At 37.2% G+C, this 15376-nt stretch overlaps 1 protein-coding gene across 15 annotated transcripts in view; it reads left to right on the forward strand.

Moving 5' to 3' along the window:
- PK1-R (Pyrokinin 1 receptor) overlaps positions 1-15050 on the forward strand; it is a 159300-nt gene extending 144250 nt beyond the window's left edge. For all 15 annotated transcript variants that reach the window (XM_073960589.1, XM_073960596.1, XM_073960590.1 and 12 more), the window contains 3 exons: positions 13655-13995; positions 14190-14339; positions 14448-15050. In XM_073960589.1, coding sequence (XP_073816690.1) covers positions 13655-13995; positions 14190-14339; positions 14448-14495 — 539 coding nt within the window. In that variant the 3' untranslated portion in view covers positions 14496-15050. The remainder of the gene's footprint in view (positions 1-13654; positions 13996-14189; positions 14340-14447) is intronic.
- The last annotated feature ends 326 nt before the right edge of the window (positions 15051-15376 follow it).

The raw sequence follows: 15376 nt of genomic DNA on the forward strand, positions 1-15376 counted from the left end.
AATATTTTTTAGAGGGACCATCACAGCCATAAGCGTGGATTTTTAAACAATATTTTTTAGAGGGACCATCACAGCCATAAGCGTGGATTTTTAAACAATATTTTTTAGAGGGACCATCACAGCCATAAGCGTGGATTTTTAAACAATATTTTTTAGAGGGACCATCACAGCCATAAGCGTGGATTTTTAAACAATATTTTTTAGAGGGACCATCACAGCCATAAGCGTGGATTTTTAAACAATATTTTTTAGAGGGACCATCACAGCCATAAGCGTGGATTTTTAAACAATATTTTTTAGAGGGACCATCACAGCCATAAGCGTGGATTTTTAAACAATATTTTTTAGAGGGACCATCACAGCCATAAGCGTGGATTTTTAAACAATATTTTTTAGAGGGACCATCACAGCCATAAGCGTGGATTTTTAAACAATATTTTTTAGAGGGACCATCACAGCCATAAGCGTGGATTTTTAAACAATATTTTTTAGAGGGACCATCACAGCCATAAGCGTGGATTTTTAAACAATATTTTTTAGAGGGACCATCACAGCCATAAGCGTGGATTTTTAAACAATATTTTTTAGAGGGACCATCACAGCCATAAGCGTGGATTTTTAAACAATATTTTTTAGAGGGACCATCACAGCCATAAGCGTGGATTTTTAAACAATATTTTTTAGAGGGACCATCACAGCCATAAGCGTGGATTTTTAAACAATATTTTTTAGAGGGACCATCACAGCCATAAGCGTGGATTTTTAAACAATATTTTTTAGAGGGACCATCACAGCCATAAGCGTGGATTTTTAAACAATATTTTTTAGAGGGACCATCACAGCCATAAGCGTGGATTTTTAAACAATATTTTTTAGAGGGACCATCACAGTCATACGCGTGGATTAGCGTGGATTTTTAAACAATATTTTTTAGAGGGACCATCACAGTCATACGCGTGGATTAGCGTGGATTTTTAAACAATATTTTTGGAGGGACCATCACAGCCATTAGCGTGGATTTTTAAACAATGCTTTTGAAGGGACCATCACAGCCATTAGCGTGGATTTTTAAACAATATTTTTGGAGGGACCATCACAGCCATTATCGTGAATTTTTAAACAATATTTTTGGAGGGACCACCACAGTCATACGCGTGGATTAGCGTGGATTTTTGAACAATATTTATGGAGGGACCTTCACAGTCATTAGCGTGAATTTTTAAACAATATTTTTGGAGGGATCATCACCGCCATTAGCGTGGATTTTTAAACAATATTTTTCAGAGGGACCACCACAGTCATACGCGTGGATTAGCGTGGATTTTTAAACAATATTTTTAGAGGGACCACCACAGTCATACGCGTGGATTAGCGTGGATTTTTAAACAATATTTTTGGAGGGACCATCACAGCCATTATCGTGAATTTTTAAACAATATTTTTGGAGAGATCATCCACCAAAGCCAGTATCGTGGATTTTGGAACAATATTCTTGGGAGACAATATGTTTTTTTTTTGTATACAATTGTCTCCTTATTGAACTACTCATTTAAAGAGTATCGTTCGAATTCAACTGTAATAATTACCATATGAGGCGTTCAGAGCACACTTCGACTAACTCCATAAAACAAAAAGTTGAGAAAATCAATGATGAAGTGTATATTGTTTTTTAAAATTCCCCTGATAATATGGATTCAAATATATAATGTAGAATGCATAATAGCAGGAATAGCTTTCATCTAACGGTATATAAAATAAAATAAAAAAATATTTAACAAACAATCATTAGTAATGTTGTGGTAATGGTGGAGTTAATCGAAGTGTGCACTGAAAAAAGTAATAAAGCTACGTCTTGAAGTTTTTTTATTTTTTTATTAACGAAAAACTAAGTTTTATACACATATATTCAGGTTTTACATAAAAATTAATGTCGGCAGTTCGGTTATAAAACAATATTTGTAATTAATTCATGTTAGCTTTATGTTAGCGACATTCTTCATGGCTAGGTTTACGACGTTTCCGACGTATGTAATATACATCAAAAATGTATGTCATATACGTCATAATTTCCTAAAGGCCATCTATGGTTTCAACAAAAGCCGAAAGAGCATTGAATGTAAAAATGTACTCGTTGCGAGCAGAGCTACATTTGAATGTGGAGTTAATCGAAGTGTGCACTGAAAAAAATTGCATATTATTCAGTGGTCAAAAAAAACTTGTTATTTAAAGGTGCTCATCTTTATTATTCGGGAAAGATATTATAATCATAAATAGATATGGCTATATCAAAGGCTTTGACACTAAAATCTCAAATTTTTCCAAAAGTGGAGTTAGTCGAAGTGTGCACTGAGCGGCTCATATATTACTATCTAACGTTTCGTTCTACACATGTATAATATTACCACTTAATTCATATTACAAGTCAATGATAACATTTATTTAACATATGTCATTATAGTTATGTACGTACCACTCACTCATCATTAGTAAATGAATGCATGTATGTATGTATAAATGAATATCTTTGGAATGGGCTAGGATGAGCCAGTGACTATAGACTATTCTTATCAATTTGTGACCTCGTCAATCTTCATCGTTAACGCCTGGTGTGATTAAACATGCCTATATCGGCGCCTCCCCCACTTAATATCTGCAGTCATTCAGCCATTCACACTTTATTAGCGAAACATTAACATTTCCCAAATCGATTTCAATGGCCAAAGTTTAATTAGAAAGCAATAGTTTGGTGATACGATGGGATGTGAGGCATGAAAACAAGAACATCAATGATTATTGTAAACAAATAAAAATCGATAAAGAGCTTCATATGGCTCCCGAAATTTACAGTGGCTTTCGAAATTTATAGATAAATAAAATTATTAAAATAATTTTTTTTATATATGCTCCAAAAAGGATTGCATTGTACTCCTAATCGTGTAATAAAGTTAAAAAATTGTAAATTGTGTACACCACTTTTCTATTGATAATTCCATTTGAGAAAGAAATGTCAATTTTTAATCACCTATAAATGTTTTGAATATTACATCCATAATTATAAGTTTCTTTTTGTTATTGGTTGAATTTTTCAAAAATATCTAATAAAATTAATGAAGAGATTTAATGAGAGGAGGACCATCTCATTAACGTTTAATATGCATTTTAAGTTTTTAAATCCTCCAAAAGTTGTTATTTAGTTTATTTTTATCTGTTAGCAATATTTTTCCAACGGTGCTTGCCATTCTATCTCTGGCATTTTTTCCAAGAACATTTTTGTGTGAAACACTGTCTTTTATAGCCTATTATTATCATTGGACATCCATTCACTCCCAATTTATTTACATGCATGGAATTTAGTTGGAAAACATGCTGATTTTTTTCATAATATTTCGATTAGTTTAACGAAATAGGAATTTGCCAATTTGTGTTTGGATATTTAAAGCAACAATGCACAGTATTGGCCAAAAATGTCATGGAACAAAACGTAGTGAGTAATTTGACTGCATTTGATATTGACGAATGTCGTCTTTCTCCTTGACAAACAGTCAATTCCATGATTGACATTGGAATAAACTTCCAAGGACATTGTGATTTACTTCAAATGAAAAAAGTTTGATGTGACATCCTCCACTGGAGCTTTGCACTTTGGCATAGCTACTGTTTGTCTAACTACAAATCAATCCCTGATAAATATACACGTGAAGTGTAGTACAATTGGAATGGGGTAACCGATTTGGTCAAAACTTTCGACATCGTAATATTTGACTATGGATACTCCACTTCATTCAAAATTTCAATTTGTATATCCCACACTACATCGTGGAAAGGGGTACTACGAGTATGTCTTTGTGCATTTGAAAACGAGACATACCCGTAGGTCATTTTAGGGATATATTTAGAACCACTTTCTGAGTCGATTTATCCATGTCCGTCTGTTCATGTATTTTTGTTTGTAACGTACAGATAATTTTTTAGCCGGTTCAGATTTGGATATAGCTTCCTGATTTCATGTGTTTGATGCACCAAACACGTTACGTGTGTCCTTTTTCAATGAAATTTAGAATGTGTGAGGGAATTTGGTCTAGACATAAACGTACCAAACTTTATTGAAGTCAGTTCAGATTTGGATATAGCCCCCATATGTATGTTGAGCCGATTTGAGGTATTTGACGCACCGAACACGAAATTGGACAAACATTTTGATAAAATTTGGCAAATGTGACAGAGCATGGTCTAGACATAAACGTACCAAACTTTATTGAAGTCAGTTCAGATTTGGATATAGCCCCCATATGTATGTTGAGCCGATTTGAGGTATTTGACGCACCGAACACGAAATTGGACAAACATTTTGATAAAATTTGGAAAATGTGACAGAGCATGGTCTATACAAAATTTCCCTAATTTAAATTAAAATCGTGATGGTGTAGGGTATCATGTAGTCGGCCCCGCCCAACTTTTATTTTATCCCTACTGGGTTTGGTTTACTTTTCCAATTTGGAATGCCGCGTTTTTATACCCTCAGCGTTTATGCTAACGAGGGTATATACACTTTCATACGGGCAAAATGTGTCTCATCGAAATAATGGTTTTAGACCCCAGAGAGTTTGTTTGGACGAAATGTGTTTCAGACAATTTGGAGTTGATTGAGCAATGTTCGTCCGTCTGTCTGTCTGGCTAGCTGGAGCGCACGATAACTCTCGAACGGATCAACCGATTCGGTCCAAAATTCGCCTTTCACAATATTTTGTCCAAACTTAGTTTAAGTTCGAAGATGGGTTATATCGGTCACTCCTTCCGGTACCTCTACCGCAAAAGTTCGAAATTGTTCGGAAAATTTGTGCGCACGATAATTCTTGAAGGGAGTGACCGATTTGGTCCATACTTTGAAAAATCGTGAAATTTCTACCAGACCTAGATGAGGTTCCAATATGGACTCAATCAATCCACTCCTTCGGATATCTCCCACACAAAATTTCGGAATAGCTCGGATTAGGTCCTGCTCACGAATCGCTTCGATTTTTTGTAACAACTTGTAGTCACTGCCCCCCATACGACGGTACAAGTTTCATCAGGGGCAAGTCCATACTTCCTGAGAAAATAACCTGAAAGGTGCAAAAAACCCCTACGACACCGTGTGTAGTGGTTGGAGCGCATAATAAATCTCGAACGGATCTGCCGATCCGGTCCAATATTTGACCTTCGTAATATTTTGTCCAAACTTAGTTTATGTTCGAAGATAAGCCATGTCTGTCCACTGCATCAGGTACCTCCCCCATAAAAGTTCCAAAATGTTCGGAAATATTGTGCGCACGATAACTCTTGAAGGGGTTACTCCCTTTGGTCCATATTTTACAAATCCTAATATATCTACCAGATATGGATTAGGTTCGGATTATTTCAATTTAAGATCTGCATTCGCTGCCTCAATTACGACGGAAAAGTTTTTTCAGGGGCAAATTCATACTTCTTGAGAAAACAGACCGAAAGTTGTAAAAACCCCCTATGGCACAATATGCAGTCGCTGGTGAGTTCGATAACTCTAGAACTGATAAACCGATTTGGTCCACCATTTGGCCTTCGTTATATTTTGTCCAAACTTATCTTCAGTTCGAAGATGGGCAATACCGGTCCTCAACTTCTGGTACTTCCCCCCAATATATAAAAGGTGTCACTAAAATTGTATGCACGATATCTCTTGAACGGGGCAACCAATTTGGTCCAAACTTCTCCTCTCCTAATATTTTATCCCAATTTAATTTAACTTGTAAAATGGAGCATATTGGTCATCTCCTCCCCCACAAAAGTTGAACATTTGTGTCTAAGTCGGATAATCGTCGGGTATTCGTTCTTCCTGCCATGTGGTATCAACCAGAGGTCCGCAAAATGCCACTCGCTTGTAATGCATATTCGCGATTTCGTGCTTTTTTCATTGCTTGCTATTGCCATCTCTGTTTAATGCTATTGCTTGCTTTGCCTTTACTTTCATGAGTGTGTGCCAATTGCACACACACAACACACTACAAGAGCTCGTTGCCTTTTTTTTGCAAGCTGCCTTCGAAAAAGCACGTTGCATTACAAAAAGCAGTAGATATTTCTGGTCAAATTTACATGTTAATAAACATAAAAAAATTAATGTTGAGGCAATAAAAACAATTACTAGTTAAAGACTATTATATATAAATACTATTATTAAAGAAACTCAAAGAAAAAGCGAAATTTGGCAAATGTATTCATTTATTCAAACAGAAGATGGTACAATACTGTGTGGTGGTATGCAGTATTGTGCATACTGCATTTGCGAATCGTGTGAATACAAATGTAAAAGCAAGCAAGCATGCACTAAAGCAGTGAATCATTTTTTGGGGTGAATCTGCTTTTTGCACATTCATATTTTTTATATGCAAGGCACTGCACTATTCGCTTTTGGGAAAAGGCAATAGAGTGTGCCTTTTATATGCATTTTGCGGACCTCTGGTATCAACTATCTGATGCATACACCATATAAGTGTGTCGCCTCCGGTTTTGAACAGCTTGGCTGTTAAGCCATCGGCATCTTCAGCCGGTTTATTGTTGTCTTTACCTCATCTTTGCCTGGCAGTATACATTCAATACTATCTTCTGGGATTGGATCTGTGGTATCTTCGTTGTCTTCGCTAGTATCGGATACCAACAGTTTAGAAAAATGTTCTTTCCATATCCTGAGGACACTATCTGTATCTGTTACCAAATTAACTTGCTGTTTCACTCTTTGGTAAAATTTTTGGACTTTATTCTGTCTCATGTACAAGTCAATTTATCACACTCGCGCTTTTCCATTTCTCTCCTTTTTCACCCGATATCTCTCTCGGGCGGTACGGGTAAGTGTAGCCCTTTATGCCGCATTCTTCTCTTCAGTAGCAGCACGACATTCCTGGTCATACCATGGGCTCCTTGGTGGAGGTTTCTGGCGGTCAAGTATGAATTTTTCGGAACGTGGAGTACTTTGATTATACGGTGGAATATGCTATCTGTTGTGATTCTTCCAAACGCTCGTAAAACATATCTTCGGTCTGTTCGTCCTTGTCTACAGTGAGAGCATAACCGTGCCTATACCCAAACCTGGACCTACATATGTCCACAATTTTTGGTGGAAAGGTTTAGTGACCACTAAAAACCCTAAGTACCAAATTACAACTAATTTGGAAGGAAAGGGTGGCTTAAATCTTCAAAATACCGAATATCAGGAGGTACCGTTGGGGGCTATACCAAAATATTAGCCGATGTTGTTCATATATAGTCCATTATTACCCATGGACACATACTGAGTCTGTGCAAAATTTCAGAAACATATCTGTATTCGTTTGCAGGTTAATAATTTCGCGCCGCCAGATCAGTGATTTCGATCACTGTGCGTTGGATAGATTTGATTTTTTTCAGTAACAGATTAAAATAAGTAAAAAAACTTAAGCCAAAAAATCATCGATATGGGTCCGACTTTTCCTATAGCCCCATACAACGATACCACCCGATTTCACCCGGTGGATTTCACCCTGATGGAATCTCCATGGTAATGCTGAAGCAGCTGGATGAGCCGAGAGTTTAAATAGTTATCAAGTTGTCGATCATCAGCATGGATTCCGTAAGCAGCTCAGCACGACAACTGCGTTGCACGTCATTACCACATATATTTGTCAAGGACTCAACCAGCGACGGCCGTGCGATAGAAGAGTGATGGTGGTGCTTGACTTATCAAAAGCCCTTGATACAGTCTGGCACTCCACGCTGTTTGAGGACATCGAGCAGACAACCCTCCGGCCAAGCTTGAAACGTTGGATAGTCAATTATATGTGTGGACGCCAGTTATACGTGGAATTCAGGAATAAGAAGTCCAAACCCCGTAGACTGTTTAACCTCTACCTCTCCTGTATTCCGCCCCCTCTAGGCGGCATCGAGATCGTAATGAATGAACGATCCTGGCGTCGGGTACCTATCCTGATGACATCTGTGAGAGACTGAACAACTATTTAACCGATCTTACCACCTTTTTCCATTCGAGCAATATATGCAGATCTCCGCCACAAAATCAACAGCCACTCTGTTCACCACATGGACAGCGCAGTTTGGAAGAGAATTGAATGTCGTGGTCGACGGTACCAGAATTCCGACCACAAACTGCCCCAAAATTTTAGGCGTCACATTCGACACTACTTTCAAGATGTGCGCGCACACCACAGCAATCTGCGACCAACTGAAAAGTAGGAACAAGGTCCTCAAGTCCCTAGCCGGCAGCAATTGGGGTGCAGATAAAGAAACCTTGTTGACCACATATAACGCGACAGGACAGTCTGTGGTAAGCTATGCGACGCCAGTTTGGTCCCCGGGATTATATGATACGAATTGGAAAAAGATTCAAATCTGCCAGAATGTCGCCCTGAAAACAGCAACAGGGTGCCTCCTCAAGTCTTCAGTGGACCATCTACATGAGGAGGCAAAGATTTTTCCAGTAAAGCAACACAATCAGATGCTTTCGTTGCAGTACTTGCTTGGGTGTTATCGTGAGAGCCATCCCAATCACCATCTGCTGGCTAGGCCCGACACATTCAGGCATATCAGGAAGGATATTCATGCTCTAGAGAGAGAGAGATCAAACAATATAGGGGAGAACCCCTAGATCAACAGGCATATCAAACAGGTTTAAATAGTATTCACACGGATGCAGTTGCTAAGGCCATAAGCAAATATAGTGTGAATAAAGTCCTCGGAGTACATCCCCCATCTATCGCAGCTGAGGAGCGTCAGCTGCCACGACAAACTACAGTAGTTTTGCCTCAACTACGCTCGGGATATTGCAGTCGCCTAAATTCTTATTTGGCGGAAATCAACCACGCCGTGCAACACATCCGTCCAGTATGCGGCATGAGCCCGCACGACACAAAACACCTTTTCAACTGCCAAGCCAAACCTTCTCATCTAACTCCACTGGATCTGTGGTTACATCCCATCGATGCAGCCACTTTCCTGGAACTGGAGATAGACCCAGAGCCAGATTGAACAGAGGAACGAACATACAAATATAATATAAACACTGTTACAACAACAAGAACCCGATTTCAGGTATTTTGAAGCTTTTATCTATATTTTTGGCCCGAATTGGCTGTAATTTGGTATTTAGGGTTTCCAGTAGTCAGAAACCTTCTGCGCTAACAATTGTGGAAATAGGACCAGGTTTTGGCATAGCCGCCATATAACGGTTCCTCCCGATATCAGATATTTTGAAGCTTTTATCTATATTTTTGGCCCGAAGTGGCTGCAATTTGGTATTCGGAGTTCTCATTGAACGGGAAACTTTCCCACCAAAAAGTGTGGACATATGTACAGGTTTTGGTAAAGCCCCCATATAACGGTAACGACAGATCTCAAGTTCTTTGAAGTTTTTATAAATAAACATTTTCAGCCTAAATTGGCTGTAATTTTGTCTCCGCCTGATATTCTTGACAGGAAAATAAACAAATTATTCCATTTCAGGTCAGAATATTCCATTTCAGGTAAGAATATTTCGTTTCTCAGGGAGCGAGTAGAACACCTTTTCTGACCTAATACCATCACCTCCATGTAGAATTTACCACACCCCGTAACCGAATCGTATCGGAACCTGGACATGGGTGGTATGTACCTTTATATGGGGACTTTATCATAAAATGAAAAATTGGCCTGAGAATTCAAAATCCTTTTGGGGTTTTGCTCTTCTGGCCTAATACCATCACCTCCATTTGGAAGGGAACACACCCCATACCATTTCGGTTCGGAACGTGGACTTGGGAGGGACCGTTATATGGGGACTATACCAAAATCTATACCTATATTGAAAATCTTCTGCAGGAAGGTTTTCAACTCCCAAAGAAACATAAATACAAATGTGGCCAAGACCCTCGAAAAAAGTTAAAATCAGGCGGTATTTTTATATGGGCGCTACACCGAAACACGGGCCTACATTGAATATTTTCTTCGAAAGAGTGTGCTACCCCCTGAGAAACGAAGATTGCAAATTAGAGCTTCATATATTTTAAAATATGGCCAAGGTCCTCGAAATAGCGAAAACCAGGGGGTACGTATATATGAGACGATACCAAAACGTGGACATACATTGATGATTTTTGCATAGATGGTTTATATTTACTAAGAACTCAAAATACCAACATTTGGCGAAATTCGCAAAAAATACTGGAAATTGGGGTATACCCTTATATGGGGGCTATCTATACCAAACAATGGACCGACATGACCCAGCTGGGACCCATTGCCTTTGGTTACGGTTATATACATATATAATTGGATCTAAAAAAAGTTGTCCTGAGAACCCAATACCCTTTTGGGGTTTTGATCTACTAACCGAATACTATCACCCCACAAGATAAAGCAGTAGTCGTAGAAAAATAGAACTCGCTAAGGGGTAGTTTACACTATATGTAAATGTCATATGACATGAAATTTTCCATCGTTATATATTCTCTAATATGTGTAATAGGGTTATGACTTTTTTACAACCTCATATCCCTGTATCATATTGGGATGAATTTTTACATAAGATTACATAAAATCTTAATTTTAGCGTGATTGGATAAAAAAACCTTACGCACAAAATCATTTGAAAAATTGTATTTATGCATTTTTGACATTTTTTGGGGTCAGTATAAGTAGATATTAAAAAATACATAAATAATAAAATAAATAATAACTAAAATAAATATACTAACATAACAAGGATCATAAAACACAAAATAAAGTTAAATATACACATTGTCATTGGAGAGGATGAATCTCAGTGGATGGTTGTCCTTGTTACGGCAGGAGTTGTATAAGTCTTGCATATCTTTGATCGCGCGCTCACAACACTGGTTGCTTCGGGCAAAGTTGATTGGAGATTAATCTTTTTCCAATGAGTATTCAAGCATTTGAGAGCTTTTGGGTAGTCATTTAGAGCTGCAGATAATTCTTCGAAATCTTTAGAGCGGAACAATTGACTACTGAACCAATGATCAGCCCATGAATAAGAAATGAATAAACAGATTTTACGCAACCTGCACCGGGTTTCAGGCATCAGTATAAAATCAAGTAGAGCTAGAATAGCACGAGAGTTCCAGGGTGCATTGAAAATGTTTGGGATCTGCTTAAAATCTACAAAAGGAATCTCACTCTTCTCATTGAAATGGCGGAAAACACGAGTAAGGTGGAAGAGAAACTTCATGTTGTCTCTCCAGCCACTTGTTTCCTTAATCAAAGTTGTACCATTACTGAAGGCTGTTTTCAATTGAGAATAGTTTTTCATCAAATCCTTCACAACAATTTATTCGATGTTTCGTAATATTGTAGACGCATGGAGTTCATCGTCCATGACAACCCGAACAACTCGATCCAGCACATGGTGCTGGCAACTGATGAACTTGGGTGCGGTGTAACCTTTCGCTTCAAACATTTGCTGCAGTCGAACTACAACGCCTGTCTTTTTGTCGGTATTCAGGCTTGTTGTATTGGCAACAATCATCACAATTGATCCCAAGAGGTTGAACTCCTCTAACACATTCTGGAGACCTTCTGAGATTGTTTTAGCTCTCCCATTTTTCAATTTGAGCGCAGTCAATATAATTTCTTTAAATTCGTTCTTGAGGACCACTGCCTGATATTCATAGCTCTCAAGGTGTTTGCCGTCCAGATAAAGCGTGTTTACCAAGTGGTTCTTCAACCGAGCAGCTTCCTTGCAGATAGCCCTGTGGATTCCTGACTGACATGGAGTTGGGATTTCAATGCCTTCATCGGAAAGCTGCTGGAACATCGTAGCTGCTTTATTGGACGAAATCTTTGGACTTGTAACAAGGAGTCTTGCAATTTCTTTTGGTTATGCTTCCTTTTGCTTGTTAATGCTGCATTTTCATACTCCTGTCGTAAAAATCCCAGCCACTTTCGGAACAATCAGGTATTGCTGAACTGGTAAATGTGGGCGCACTCGCTTCTATTGTCTTGTCTTGGACGGGTGAATGGTATTGACACCAGCAGGTTTGTCGCTTGAATAATTAACGCGGCTTTTGCTCTCAATTTGCAGTTTGTAGAGTTTCTCGTCTTCTTTGCACATCCACTCGCCCTTTACATTAGTGATGTCAAACAGTTCCCTAATTGGAACAAAGTTTCGTTTTCTTCTGCAGCGCCCGTAGTATTTCAGAAGAGGTCTTAGATTTGCCTAAATGGCTTGGTCCGATATATGCGGCAAGTACAATATTTTACTCCATAGAACCTTAAGCTCTACAGCAATTAGAGCGATCATCTCTGTCCGTCCTTTTGCTGTAGACTGAAGAAATTTGATGCGAACAATGACGTGTATCTTCAGGGGCATGCGACTCAGTTCACTCAATGCTGTTTCCACAATTGCCACTATGTCTCTTCTTAATGGCGCTTGAAACTTTACTAGGTTCTTTGTCCAGGTTTCATTGTTCTTCTCCGCGTTGGAAGCACTCTTCTTGAATGACATGTTATAATTCACTTTTCACTTCACTATTCACTTTTTATATTTGTTCTTTTCGGGGTTTTCGACACTTGTTGAATGACACAAAACGATCAATGATTTATACAAGCATTTCTCAATATTTTTCTGACAGGTATGTACTTATAAGTGGGCTTATTTATGGTGACATTATACCTGATTCAGCACGTGTGCGTTGTAAAATTTTAAGAAATTTCCAAAACATAATTCTAATAAATGTGGTTTCTGTAGTCAACGGAAAAACACACATCAATAAAAAATGCAAATCCTTTCCTTCATACATTGAATGTAAAGGAGTAACTGCCATAAATGAACCAGTAGAGCAATTAGTCATAAATTTATGAGAGTTTATTAGCTCCCAACATGTGATACCTTCACTTAATTGTAAATAAAAACGTGAGATGTTCATCGATTTTTATGATTAATGCCTCAGTTTGTTCATATGATATGGGGCTTTTCGTGGGAGTAATAAAAATGTTCAAATTTTTACGTTTTGGGTTTATAAAACGAACAAAAAAGAAAAAATGTAAAATTTTTCACAAAAATTTAATTTCAAAGTGGTTTGTGCGTGACCTTTTTTAATAATTAAATGGAATGAACGTTACCATTGGCATTAATAGGCAAAAGTTCATTCATTCCTGCTACAGGAAATCATTTTTGAGAAAAAAGGTCAAAAAGTCATAACCCTAATGTGTAATATTGGAGATTTTCCTTATGCCATTTACTCTATGCGTCCACACCAGCAAAAATGTAAAAAAAACTACGTCTCCACATTGTCTCCGTGGGTAAATATTGAATGTTTTTATTTCGTGTCATATGACATTGATAGATAGTGTAAACTACCTCTAACTTAGAAAACGCATTTTTGCGTTATGCCACTCTTTAAGTAAATGAGCGATATGTACTTATTAACCATTACTACTCAATTGCGTTATTAAATATCCATTCCTTTCTTTAATGATTTGAAAAAATAAATCACAAACAAATTACCACCCTTTACTATGAAATATGTATTTATCACACTATTGCCAAACTATTTTTTGTATGATAACCAACCATATGAAATAATTAACTCAACTAATGCTGACATTTTCTTCGTTTCTTTTCATGTCTGCTTGTCGCAAAACTTAAACAAACTTACAGTGGCCGTGGTAATTTGCTTCTTTTTATGTTGGGCACCATTTCATGCTCAACGGTTAATAGCTGTTTATGGTCCTGGTGTTATAGCTGATGGAGGAGGTTCCGCACATAGTTCAGATATTAACAACAACGACATTAGTGATGGCGATATGGAATTACTAGACGGCGTAACAACCAGCAGTGAGGCTGCCGATGTCACAGACAATGTCAACAACAACAATGATCATCATGAGGTCATTTACACAGTGATGACTTATATTTCGGGGGTGCTCTATTATTTGTCGACTTGCATTAACCCCTTGCTCTACAATTTGATGAGTAATAAATTTCGCCAAGCATTTAAGGTAAGTTGAATAAAATTCCGCGGTCATTCATTCGCCTATTGATTAACCTGTTCGCAAATTACTTTGCAATTACCTATTTGTTTAAATAATTGAACAATTTTAACAGTTTGTAATAAAAATTGTTTGTTTTTTTCTTTTTTTGCACTTTTTGTTCTCCTCAATATTCCACTACGTTTGTTTTTGTTTCGACACAGTCAATTTTATTTGGCAAGAAATCAACAACACAACTCAGATCTCAAAATTCTCATCGCAGCATTGGTCGTAAAACCACTTTGACTTCATCGTCGGGCCAAAGAGATTCCATTGAATCGGAACTGCAGCAGTCCAAGGTGTCATTAATGCAGGTATTTAGTAAAAGAAAGCAAAAACCTATGGCCTTATTATTTGTTTTTTGTTGTTTTTTGCATTGATTTGATTTGTTTAATGTTCCGTTGTTTTTCTTTTCTTTGCAGACTGTATTGAATGATCGCAAAATGAATAACGACAGAATGATTCCATAATTAATTTTAAAATTTAGTTATATCTATTTACATTTATATACAAACATATAAAAACTAGAATAAGATAAATTAATTTAAGCAAGAAGCGTTAATCAAAAATCAATCATGGAAGTTATAAAATTGTAGTTTTCTATAATAACTGTGACGTGTATGTATATATTTTCGGCGTGTTTCACAAAGCCAAACAAAACATCGTTGCTTTGCATCTTTTTTGGGAATCGTTCAGTTTCGAAGTTCATTAAAACCTGTGTATTATAAAGGACTATTAATCGAATGGCCAGGTGTTATTCTTTACATGTTTCGATACCAACATTGACATTCCTATGTTAAATGGAGTTGTTATTAATTGTGTCTTCGATTGTCCCATATTCAGAAATGCGCTAATTAATACAAAAAATATAAACTAAGCGTGGTATTCCTATTAGGATAACAAGTATATATATTATAATATGTTTATAAAATAAAACAGATACATAACAATGTTTTGTTGTGTATTTAAATAAAATTATTGAATAAAAGATCTTAAATTAAGGTATTTATATGTAAACTTCCACATTTACTCCGTATTTTAGTATTTCAAAAGGAATGTTAGGCAAAATCCAAATTGGGTGAGACAAAACGTTTACTAGCCTGTTTCACAATTGAGAAAAAAATAAAGAAAGAGGTGAAAACGAAAACAAGTAAGAACGGCATTAAGTTCGGCCAGCCCGAACTTGTTATACCCTCCACCACGAGTTGTATTGATTAAAACAAGTGAAAAAGTATTAGTCGGCTTTGCCGACAGACATATACCCTCAGCCTGTGTAAGTTTAAACATTTTTTCCCAAAAAACTTATGTATGTAGTGGGTTTCAAAATTTTGATTGTATGAACCGACAAAAA

This window comes from Musca autumnalis, unplaced genomic scaffold (genome assembly GCF_047663935.1).
Source record: "Musca autumnalis isolate F117 unplaced genomic scaffold, ASM4766393v1 scaffold_1, whole genome shotgun sequence".
NCBI classification, from domain to species: domain Eukaryota; kingdom Metazoa; phylum Arthropoda; class Insecta; order Diptera; family Muscidae; genus Musca; species Musca autumnalis.